This window comes from Astatotilapia calliptera, chromosome 17 (genome assembly GCF_900246225.1).
Source record: "Astatotilapia calliptera chromosome 17, fAstCal1.2, whole genome shotgun sequence".
In the NCBI taxonomy this organism is placed as follows: domain Eukaryota; kingdom Metazoa; phylum Chordata; class Actinopteri; order Cichliformes; family Cichlidae; genus Astatotilapia; species Astatotilapia calliptera.
This window is the reverse complement of record NC_039318.1, coordinates 21,264,948-21,274,619: the sequence shown is the minus strand read 5'-3', so window position 1 is coordinate 21,274,619 and position 9,672 is coordinate 21,264,948. Positions and strand designations below refer to the sequence as shown.

At 40.6% G+C, this 9,672-nt stretch overlaps 1 protein-coding gene across 3 annotated transcripts; it reads left to right on the top strand.

Moving 5' to 3' along the window:
* The first annotated feature begins 324 nt into the window (after nt 1–324).
* Nucleotides 325–5,269, top strand: atp5f1c (ATP synthase F1 subunit gamma). Of its 3 annotated transcripts, XM_026146699.1 has the most exons (10): nt 325–407; nt 932–966; nt 1,748–1,879; nt 1,966–2,173; nt 2,842–2,985; nt 3,069–3,133; nt 3,212–3,367; nt 4,537–4,633; nt 4,928–4,954; nt 5,136–5,269. In XM_026146699.1, the coding sequence occupies exons 1-9, from the start codon at nt 367–369 to the stop codon at nt 4,932–4,934; spliced, it is 885 nt and encodes a 294-aa protein (XP_026002484.1). In that variant the 5' UTR covers nt 325–366; the 3' UTR covers nt 4,935–4,954; nt 5,136–5,269. The 3 variants fall into 3 exon arrangements, with proteins under 3 accessions (XP_026002484.1, XP_026002485.1, XP_026002486.1); XM_026146700.1 differs by lacking the exon at nt 4,928–4,954; XM_026146701.1 differs by lacking the exons at nt 4,928–4,954; nt 5,136–5,269 and having other exon boundaries at nt 4,537–4,637.
* The last annotated feature ends 4,403 nt before the right edge of the window (nt 5,270–9,672 follow it).

Below are 9,672 nucleotides of genomic sequence, written 5' to 3'. Positions count from 1 at the left end.
TACATGGGAACAGATGACTCTTCAGGAGTACTTCATTAACGGTAAGAATTTTGACAGTAAGTCGAGAATTTTCTTTAATTTGTTTTTCCTGGGAAAAAGAGCAGAAGTCTTTTCAGCTGGTAAAAGGGGACATTTACATTTCGTGAGAGACTGTATTGTAAAAAAAAAGACGTTAAATAGCGTAAACACATGCTGGATAAATTACTGCGATAATGTACAATAATTGATTTAACTTTTGGAAAATTGTCGAAGGATGGAACAGATTAGCTTTATCTTGACGCGTGTCCGTGAAGGCATCAATTCGTCCATTTTGCTTTTGACTTGCGCCTGCGCAGTCCTGCGTGTCTGACCTTCATAGGACTAACCATGTTCGCCAGGAGCAGCGCTTTGGTGTTCTCCCCACAATGGTAAAGTGAATAATTTTCTTATACTTTCTCCGCTGCCTTAAATGCAGTATTTTATAAGTTTACTTCAAGTAGATATGCAGCGGGAGTAAGTGTGTGACGTGTAGACTGCACCGTTTGCAGTTATTGAATACAAGGGCGCGCTATCTTGCAGGCCGCGGCTAATGAATGACAGCGCTGCCAATGGACACGTTCAGCCGGCTAGCCGTTAATGCTAACTGAGCTGACGTTTTTCAATATGAGGGGAAAGGGGAAATATTATCAGTGCCCCTGGATGATTTATCTTACTGCATTATCTAACACAGCACAAGAACAGCTAGAGTGAACTGTCACAGCTTTCTCCGTGTAGTTAGCCACCAAGCTAAAGGATGAGGGCTCTCCTTCAGGATTAGCAAACAGCTAAATCTATATCAAAGGTTCATTTAACATGAGTCTGTGCTGTAAAGTGGTGTTTTTGCTGTTTAGGATGTATTTGGATATTGATGAAGCTTGTCGGTTAAGCTCACATACACCCTTTCTGTTCACAGGGGGCAGGTCAGGAACATGGCTACCTTGAAGGACAGTAAGTACTTTGTATACTACTCTGATAGAAACATAACACATCTCGGATACAAAATCTGAATGGTCTCACACAAAATCTTTAATATTCCCTTTAATAAAGCTGCAAACATTTACTGGGTGTCACTTGATACCAGAACAAAGCATAATATATATTCTATTTTTATTAAGCTAATGCAAAGGCTAGCAGGCAGTCTCGGGTTATCTCAGTCCATCTATTTCAGCCATGATATCTTAGCATTTGGTTAACTGCTGATATGAAGTACCCGTGACACGAGTGTTAAATTCATTAGCAGTATATATTATGTGTAATCAGTGTTTTGTTTTGTTTTTTAATTTTCCATAGCAAAATGGAAAAAGGAATAGACAAGTTAAATTTAATTAATATTAGCTCTTTAATTTGATTAATATTCTCATGAACATCAGTTCATGAGGATATTGCATAAATTCTAATTCAAGCTGAATATGAGTCTCTAATGGAGACATTTAACAACTGTTAAACCTAATTTGAACTTGTACTTGCATAGTACCTTTCTACCCTGAGCCATAGGTGCTGTGATGAGAACATCAGAAAGTAGTGAATAATGAAAGAGGAAAAAGGGAAATAAAAAAAAAAAAAAAAGACTAACAGCTGCTAAAGTGAATTACAATTATTTTGCTGAATTTTAGTTTTGTGAATAATAGAATTAAAGTGTTTTTGCAGGTTCGCCAATAATAAAGGGATGGATACCTCTTTTCTTAGTGTGTGAAATTGCATTCAGTTGTCATTTCTTTTCTCCCTCTAGTTACCATTCGGTTGAAATCCATCAAAAACATCCAGAAAATCACAAAGTCCATGAAAATGGTCGCCGCTGCCAAGTATGCTCGTGCTGAGAGGCAGCTGAAACCAGCACGTGTCTATGGCACCGGTTCTCTGGGTATGTACATCTCACTGTCACGTTGACTGAAGCTTAATATTGATTCCAATTCAGTTGATGATTGAAGGTTTTACTGCTTTCTTCAGCCCTGTATGAGAAGGCTGACATCAAAGCCCCGGAGGAGAAAGCCGCCAAGCACGTGATCATTGGTGTGACTTCCGACCGTGGGCTCTGTGGCGCCATCCACTCCGGTGTGGCAAAGACCATCAAGAGTGAGATCGCCAACCTAACCGGCGCTGGCAAGGAGGTGATGGTGATCAATGTGGGAGACAAGCTCAAGGCTCTGCTGCACAGGTGTGTTCAAGGTTTTCATCATTATATCATTTTATCAGTGTAATGATCATCATCTTCATCATCTCACTGTGAAAGGATGTGAATGTAGTCTAGTGTTTGGCTTCACTCAGCAGGTATTTAGGGATATTTAGCTTTTTTCTTTTCTTTTTTTTTCTGTCCTTTATGCTATGTGAATATTGGTTATTTTATTCCATGGAAGGTGTATTAAAGTAATATTTAGGCTACCTCAATGTTTTGTTTTTAATTCCTTTTTTGGGGGGTTGAGGGTATAATTTTATCTCGCACAGGAGCTGTTTGTCTGCTGTTACTTTACTGGGTTGATTTGTATTATTGTGTGACCTTGATATTTTAATGTGTTAATTCATGCATTGAAACTCAAAGGTCACAGAAACAGAACTGCAGCTCCAGATTTCTGTGAAATGTAATTCTGTTTTTTGCAGTGGAGTCTGGTTTTAAGAAGGCTGCTTCTTTCCTCTGAGCTTTGACTCTTGTCACATGCACAGTTATGACACAAAGTTAACGTAAACCTTCAAACTCTGGATTGGAGGCGTGTCTCCTTCCATCCATACTGTAGGACAGCTTTGATGGCAAGCTCAAGCTGAGGACTGAGGATCTAGTCTAAGACTGATTACTGAGCTCTGATCACGACGACTCTTGTTCTGCCTTAGAACTCATGGAAAACACATCATGTTGAACTGCAAGGAGATTGGCCGCAAGCCCCCCACCTTTGGTGACGCTTCAGTCATTGCCGCTGAGCTCCTCAACTCCGGATATGAGTTTGACCAGGGTTCAGTCATCTTCAATAGATTCAGGTACAAACAGGCTTTGAGGTTTCACTGTTTTCCTTCTGTTTTATTATCCAGATCAAAGCTAACCGACCCTCCCTGTCATGCAGGTCTGTTATCTCCTACAAGACGGACCAGAAGCCCATTTATTCCATAGACACAGTTGCTAACTCAGGTAGCACCAGTTGTTTTGTTAAATCCGTTTAACACGGAGCCATCAGAGATGTTGATCATCTCTCTTCTCCCTCAACAGAGAGCATGGGCATCTATGATGACATTGATGCTGATGTGTTAAGGAACTACCAGGAGTTCACTCTGGTCAACATCATCTACCTGGCCCTGAGAGAGTCGTCCACCAGCGAGCAGAGCGCCAGGATGACTGCTATGGACAGCGCCAGCAACAACGCCTGTAAGAATCTGAACTTCCTGCCAAACGTGCAGTCTTTTATTGTTTTCTTCTAGAAGTCAGTGCTGCTGATACTATTTCTCATTTTAAAAGATGCACTGATGTTAGAATATTTCTTTAACAGTTATCATCCAACAGCTATGTCGCCTTTGGAAACAACATCTAAATATATAAGCAGTAGCTAGCATAGCAGCTAATATGAGATGTTTCATAACACTGTCATGAGAAAGCTTAAGTGTTTAAAGACCGATAAGGTGGTCATAGCAGTTTATGGAAAGTTACTTATAGCATAAGTGCTGAGTATTTCTGGGTTTAGCATTTCAAATGGGTTTAATTCAAATTAACTTAAAATTATTGGGAAATAGCCTTCATTTACAGTATAACACCAGCATTATCTATAGATGCAAGTAATTAAAGATGCATAACAAAAAGGAACCCAAATAAAATGACAAATTGCATAAGAGGTTCGAAGGGAAATTAAAAATGGTTCATCCATGGTTCATCCAAGCTCAAGCAGGCTTGAGGGACTTCCTTGGTTGCTCTTCCAGTTTCAGCCTGCTAACAAGGGCACTTTTAGGTCTTTAGATTCATGTCATTGCTAAAGGAGTTGTTTTTGTCAAATCAATTAAGTTGACACCTCTTGGATCTTGGTAGACATTGAAATGGGGCATGTTATAGACAAATGTAAGCAGATTTGGTATGTTAATAATTATTAATGGTAACAGAATCCAAAGTCATGATGACTGGGTTTTTATCCCTCAGTTGTAAAAGGCTGATGGGGTATTATCGCAACCCTGCCGGGTGGGTGGGTGGGTGGATGGTATAGACACGAAAGTTTGTGAATACGATGACTCAAGAAGGAAGTCGCCTTAGATTTTAAAATTCTTGCATCTACATCAACTAAGGGGTGATGGCTTTTCAAATTGATACCATAGGTGCATCTAATAGGAGGCTGATGGGCAGCAGTGGTGGCTGCCAGTGTTTCTTCTTTAAAATGCTCTTAAAGGCTTCAAACAATGACGAATAGAAAACAAGCTGAGAGGAGTTGGAGGCGATGGGTTTCTATAACTGTAACGTGTTATGATTTAGTTTGTGCTGAGTCATGCTTTTAATCCTTCCACCATAAAGATTTAAATTTGACCGTGACTGATTTTTCTCTCCCTTCGCTTCAGCTGAGATGATTGACAAGCTGACCCTCACCTTCAACCGTACCAGACAGGCCGTCATTACCAAGGAGCTCATTGAGATCATCTCTGGAGCCGCTGCTTTGTAAGTTTTAACCACGTCTTCAATTTTCTCTCCCACTTTTCTATCTTCCTCCATCCATTTACAATTTTTCCTGTGACTCATCCCTTCATTATGATCCTCATTCACTCTAACTTCCCTTCACTCTTAACTTTCTGACCTCGGAAACCCCCCCCCCCCCCCCTTTTTTTTTTCTCCTCCCAAAAGATTCCCACTTAGCTATGCATGTCTTTAAATTCCCAAAAGCTGTCAGATTCTTTCATGACTAATTCTCCTCTCCGACCTAATCTACTCCTCCTCAACCTCTGCTGAACTCAGGAACTGAGGCTGGTCTTAACAGAGGAGGTAACAGTGGTAGACTGTAATGTAAAGAGCCCCACTGGGCTAGTGTAATGAAAACTAGCTGTGGAAGGGTCCTAAGTTCTAGTAAAGTAGACTAGAAATTTGACCGAGTAGTTTTCAGAGTTGTGGATTTCATTTTTAAATGTTTGAAACTTGTTCCTAACCTTTGCTTTTCTTTTTGCAGATAAACTGGTGGGATCTTCATTTCCATTATCTCTTCAAAGTACTTCAGACATGTTATTGTCCAGAGTCTAATGAACATTTGCGCTTGTATTTGTAAAATATATGGAGAAAATAAAGCTCTTACACAGAACGTCACCCTTTCATCACTTCCTGTATCTGTTTTTCCTCCAAATAAACTCTGATAGATGAGATGAATGTCGACGTGATACTCCAGTGAGATTTATTAAGTGGTTTTATAATGGCTTTGCTGTTTTCATGGAAATGCATTTGCTCAGTGGCTCCAGCTTGGCGTGCTTGTAATTCTTGAGATATTTCTGTACGAATATGCATTTGACCTCAATGCTTCTCTTATTATACCTTATCTTTATCAGCCATGATACGCTATATTGCCAAAAATCACTTGCATGGAAACTGGTGTATAAAAGGCAAGCAGCTAGACATGCAGACTACCACTAAATATTCCACAGTCAATTGTTAGTGAAAAGTGGAAGCAACTTGGCCATGAAGTGGTAGGACCCATAAAGCGGGGTCAGCAGATGCCAAGGCACATGGTGAACTCTGTGCACTAACTTTCTGCAGAAGCAATCGCTGCAGGCCTCCAGACTTCATGTGGCAATCACATTAGCTCAGAAGAACAGAGCTTCATGGAATGGGTTTCCATGACCAAGTAGCTGCATCCAAGCCTTGCATCACTAAGCGCAATGAAATCTGTTTGATGCCGCCTCTGGACATGTTCTCTTAATGTTTTAGCATGCTAAGACATTTTGGACATTTTCATGCTCCTAACTTTGTGGGAACAGTTTGAGGTTGGACCCTTTCTGTTCCAACGTAACTGCAACAGTGCACAAAGCAGGTCCCTAAAGAAATGTATGGGTGAGTTTAGTGTCGAAGAGCTTGACTGGTCTGCACAGAGTCCCGACTTTAACTCGATAGAACACCTTTTGGCTGAATTGTAGTGGAGACTGTGACCTCGGACTTCTCATCCAACATCACCGTCTGACCTCACAAATGTGTTTCTGGAAGAATGGTCAGAAATTCCCATAAACACTCCTAAACCTTCTGAAATGCCTTCCCAGAAGAGTTGAAGCTGTTATAACTTTAAATCGTGGGCAGACATTAAACCCTATCGATTAAGAATGGGATGTCAGTCATGTTCATAAGTGTGTGTGAAGGCAGATGAGCGAGTTAGTGTCTGAAAGAGTGTTTGAGGTGTTGAGTGGATTCATTCATTCCTCACTCCACAGTTTGGTGCTTTATGGGAACCAGGCTACATTTAAAAAGTTGTTGCAACTGAGCTTTAATGAAACAAAGTAAATGTTAAAGGTATATTTCAGCTCTCAAAGCTGTCAGTCTGTCAGTGCCTTTAATTTTGCAGTTGATCAGTGAACATTACAGTTTTTTTTCTTCTTCGTACATGGTCAATAGTGCAAACTTTGCACTAACCAATAAAGTGTACTTATTTCACACAGTGATTTTGTTTGGTGGGCACTCTCATTTAAAAAAATCTCAACAAACTAACAAAAGTATAAATGACAAACAAATGCCCCGACCTTATCATATGCATAGGTTATTGCTTAGATGGTCCTCAGCCTGTGGATAATCACAGTGTAAATTGGTCGCTTGCTGTTCCTTTAGAGACCACCAGGTGTTGCTCTGTGATCAGAAATGTGAGGTCTTCGAGCCCAACGCAACAACCTGCATTTACTTGTAAAGTGGTGCTTTTGTATGTGTAACAGCAAAATGACATGTAACACCTCCGGTTAGTTCTGCTTAATTAATCCACTGCATTCAGATTTAACCTGTGATGTGAGTCCAGCTGTGTAGGCTAGGTCTTCTGGTTTCTCATGTTAATGTGGGCTAAAGTTAGAGGGCAATAGCTTCTTCCAAATATAGACAGAAAACAGAAGACTCTTGTGGTTTACATTTATTGTTTATGGTTCTGTGGATGCCTGTGTGTGTGTGTGTGTGTGTGTGTGCTTATATGTCCTGCAGACCTTGTTTGTCTATTGTATTTGTGCTTGTTATTGTTTACTCCTGAGGGTAGCAGGGAGCGATTGCATCTGAACACTGAAATTACAGCGATGCCAGACTCTGATAATCGCAGTCAGAGAGCAGCAGCCTTCTCATCTCCCCCCTCACCGCTGAGGCCCAGTACTCCAACATTACATGGACGTGAGTGACGGTGGGTAAGGGGAACACTGGGAAGTGGGGTTTTTTTTGTGATTTTTTTTTTTTTTTTTTTTGCTGGGAAATGTGAGAGTTTTGGATAAATGCTCGATAGTGAAAACAGAGCAGACTGTGTGTGTCTTGTAAAAAAGTAAAAAAATAAATAAAAATTGTGTAGTTGAAAAGTCACTGCAGAAATAGGACGTCCACTATAAAGGGCTTACTGACAGAGATAGTGCACTGAGGTTTGTTTTCCTTTCCGGCAGCAAAGTGTGAAGCCTGAGAAGTTATCTCTGCAGAAATAATTTTCTTTTCTGTCTTGATGATTGCAAGGAAGAGAGTACATCTACCATAATGCAAGCCAAACACTGCGAGGTATTCGACATATCAGTCGTTGGAAGGCTTTAGTCAAAGTAAAAAGTAGGATGTCTTTAAGGTCTCAGTGCTGAGAATTCAAATGATGGAGAAAATGTGTGAAAGAATATTAACTTTAAATATATTACCTTATATGGACGACATGTCAAGCTGAAAAAAAGTATTTTTTTTCCTCATGTTTTAAAGAGTTTTTTTCCCTTTCACACTATAAGTGTGAATGGCCTATGAATAGCCGTCTATACTTGTGTTAATTTCTGGCACTCACTATCTCATTGTTGTCAAAAGAAAGCTAATGATTTAATTAAAATCTGACACGGTTCCTGTTTTTGATTTTAATTTTTTTTCTTGCCTGCCAAATCGTTATTTATGCATTTTTTCATTTAATAAGATGATAACAATTGTAAGGCTTCTGTTACTTGAGCTCTGAGAATGTGGCCAAGCGTCGGGCTGTGGTGGCAGCGGCCATGTGTGGCCACTTGTTGGCTCAGTCCCTGTATTCAGTCTGTCATCTCCTACTTAGCTGGCTAATCTGTGTCTGATTTGTTCCCATTACTGCTGCGACAAGGTAACACGAGTAGACAGCAAAAATTCAGAATTTCCTAACTTGAAAATGTAGCAGTGCCTCGGTTTTTGGTCCCTCCTTGACACGAGCCAGGCGGGATTTAGTTAAGTTCAGGGTATTCTGATGAAAATCCCTCACTGCCACAGACTGTATATAAAAGATGACCATTAAACATTAGTTTATGAAGTCATGTTCTGGATCCTCGAGCTCAGCTTTTTGGCTTTGAAGCTCTGTTTAGTGACCGAAAGAATGATGTTGCAGATACAACAGGTAGTAATAGGTTTCCTTTGGAGCATGGCTGGGCTCTCCCTTGGAGATAGGGTGAGGAGCTTGGCCATTTGAGGGGCACTCAGAGTAAAGCTGCTCCTCCTTCATATCAACCTGTTCATATCAACCAGTTCAGATTCAGGCATCTGACTAGGACGCCTCCTGGAGGCCTCCTAGGTAAGGTTTTTCTGTCATGTCCTGCCGGGAGGAGGATGGGGCAGACCCCAGAAAGATTTTATCTTTCAGCTAGCTTTGGAATGACTGGATTTTTCCCTGGATGGGAATGGCAAGAGGGAAATCTGGGCTTCTCTGCTCAGGCAGTTGCCAAATAAGAGAAGGAGAATGGATGGATGGATGGATGGTGTGTTGTATTAAATAAGGTTTGAAAGTAGTGTTTGCACATTCTAAAAGTCTTCCTCAACATTCTTCTCACTTGATTTATTTTTTAAATGATTTTCTACTGACTTTATGAGCTCGTTTTTTTTTTTTTTTTGGGGGGGGGGGTCTTTTTTTTGCAAACAGATCAGTCGCTGCCTGCTGGACTTCAGAAAGAAGGCAAGAATCTATTCTTTCTAGATCTGGAGGATATGTCCATTGTCTACTTATTGCACAGGAAAACTAGGTGGACGTGGCTATGGTAAGTACACCCAGTCAACACTGAATCACGTTTTTGTGTTTATTTTATAGCTCAGGTCTTTGAAAGGAATGACATATTTACAGTTCACATGTGCGGAAAAGGTGATGCCCAAAACAGCAAAAGTAAGACCCAAGCTACGGCAAATTTTGACACAAAAAATGCTGCCAATCACTAATAAACTCTAATGCTGGAGAACTTCTATCAAAGTACAAAACAACTTCCTGCATTTTCATTCTTCAGTTATTATTTTGCTTAATGAGGGAACTGGCAAAGTGAGTTAATAGGAGGCTGATTCGAGGCTGACGCCATAATGAAGAGGCTCAAGCATCAGTGAAGAAAAAAGAAAATGTGCGTGTCAGCACCTGCATGTATTTCAGCATTAAGGAGTGTGTAAAGGTGTGCGTGTGGAAATGAGTGAAGACATTTGAACATTGTGTTCAGGGGCCTTGCCGCGGCTCTGTATTAGCTTCACCTCGTTATCGTTATCGCCCTCCTCCATTGTGGCATGAGGGGCGGAAAATGATTAGAGGA

Excerpts from the sequence above, each read along its gene's own strand:
- atp5f1c (XM_026146699.1), top strand. The coding sequence starts at position 367 with ATGTTCGCCAGGAGCAGCGCTTTGGTGTTCTCCCCACAATG. Across the intron at positions 1,880-1,965 it reads CTATGGCACCGGTTCTCTGG|CCCTGTATGAGAAGGCTGAC; the intron begins GTATGTACATCT and ends TGCTTTCTTCAG. Across the intron at positions 3,368-4,536 it reads CAGCGCCAGCAACAACGCCT|CTGAGATGATTGACAAGCTG; the intron begins GTAAGAATCTGA and ends CCTTCGCTTCAG.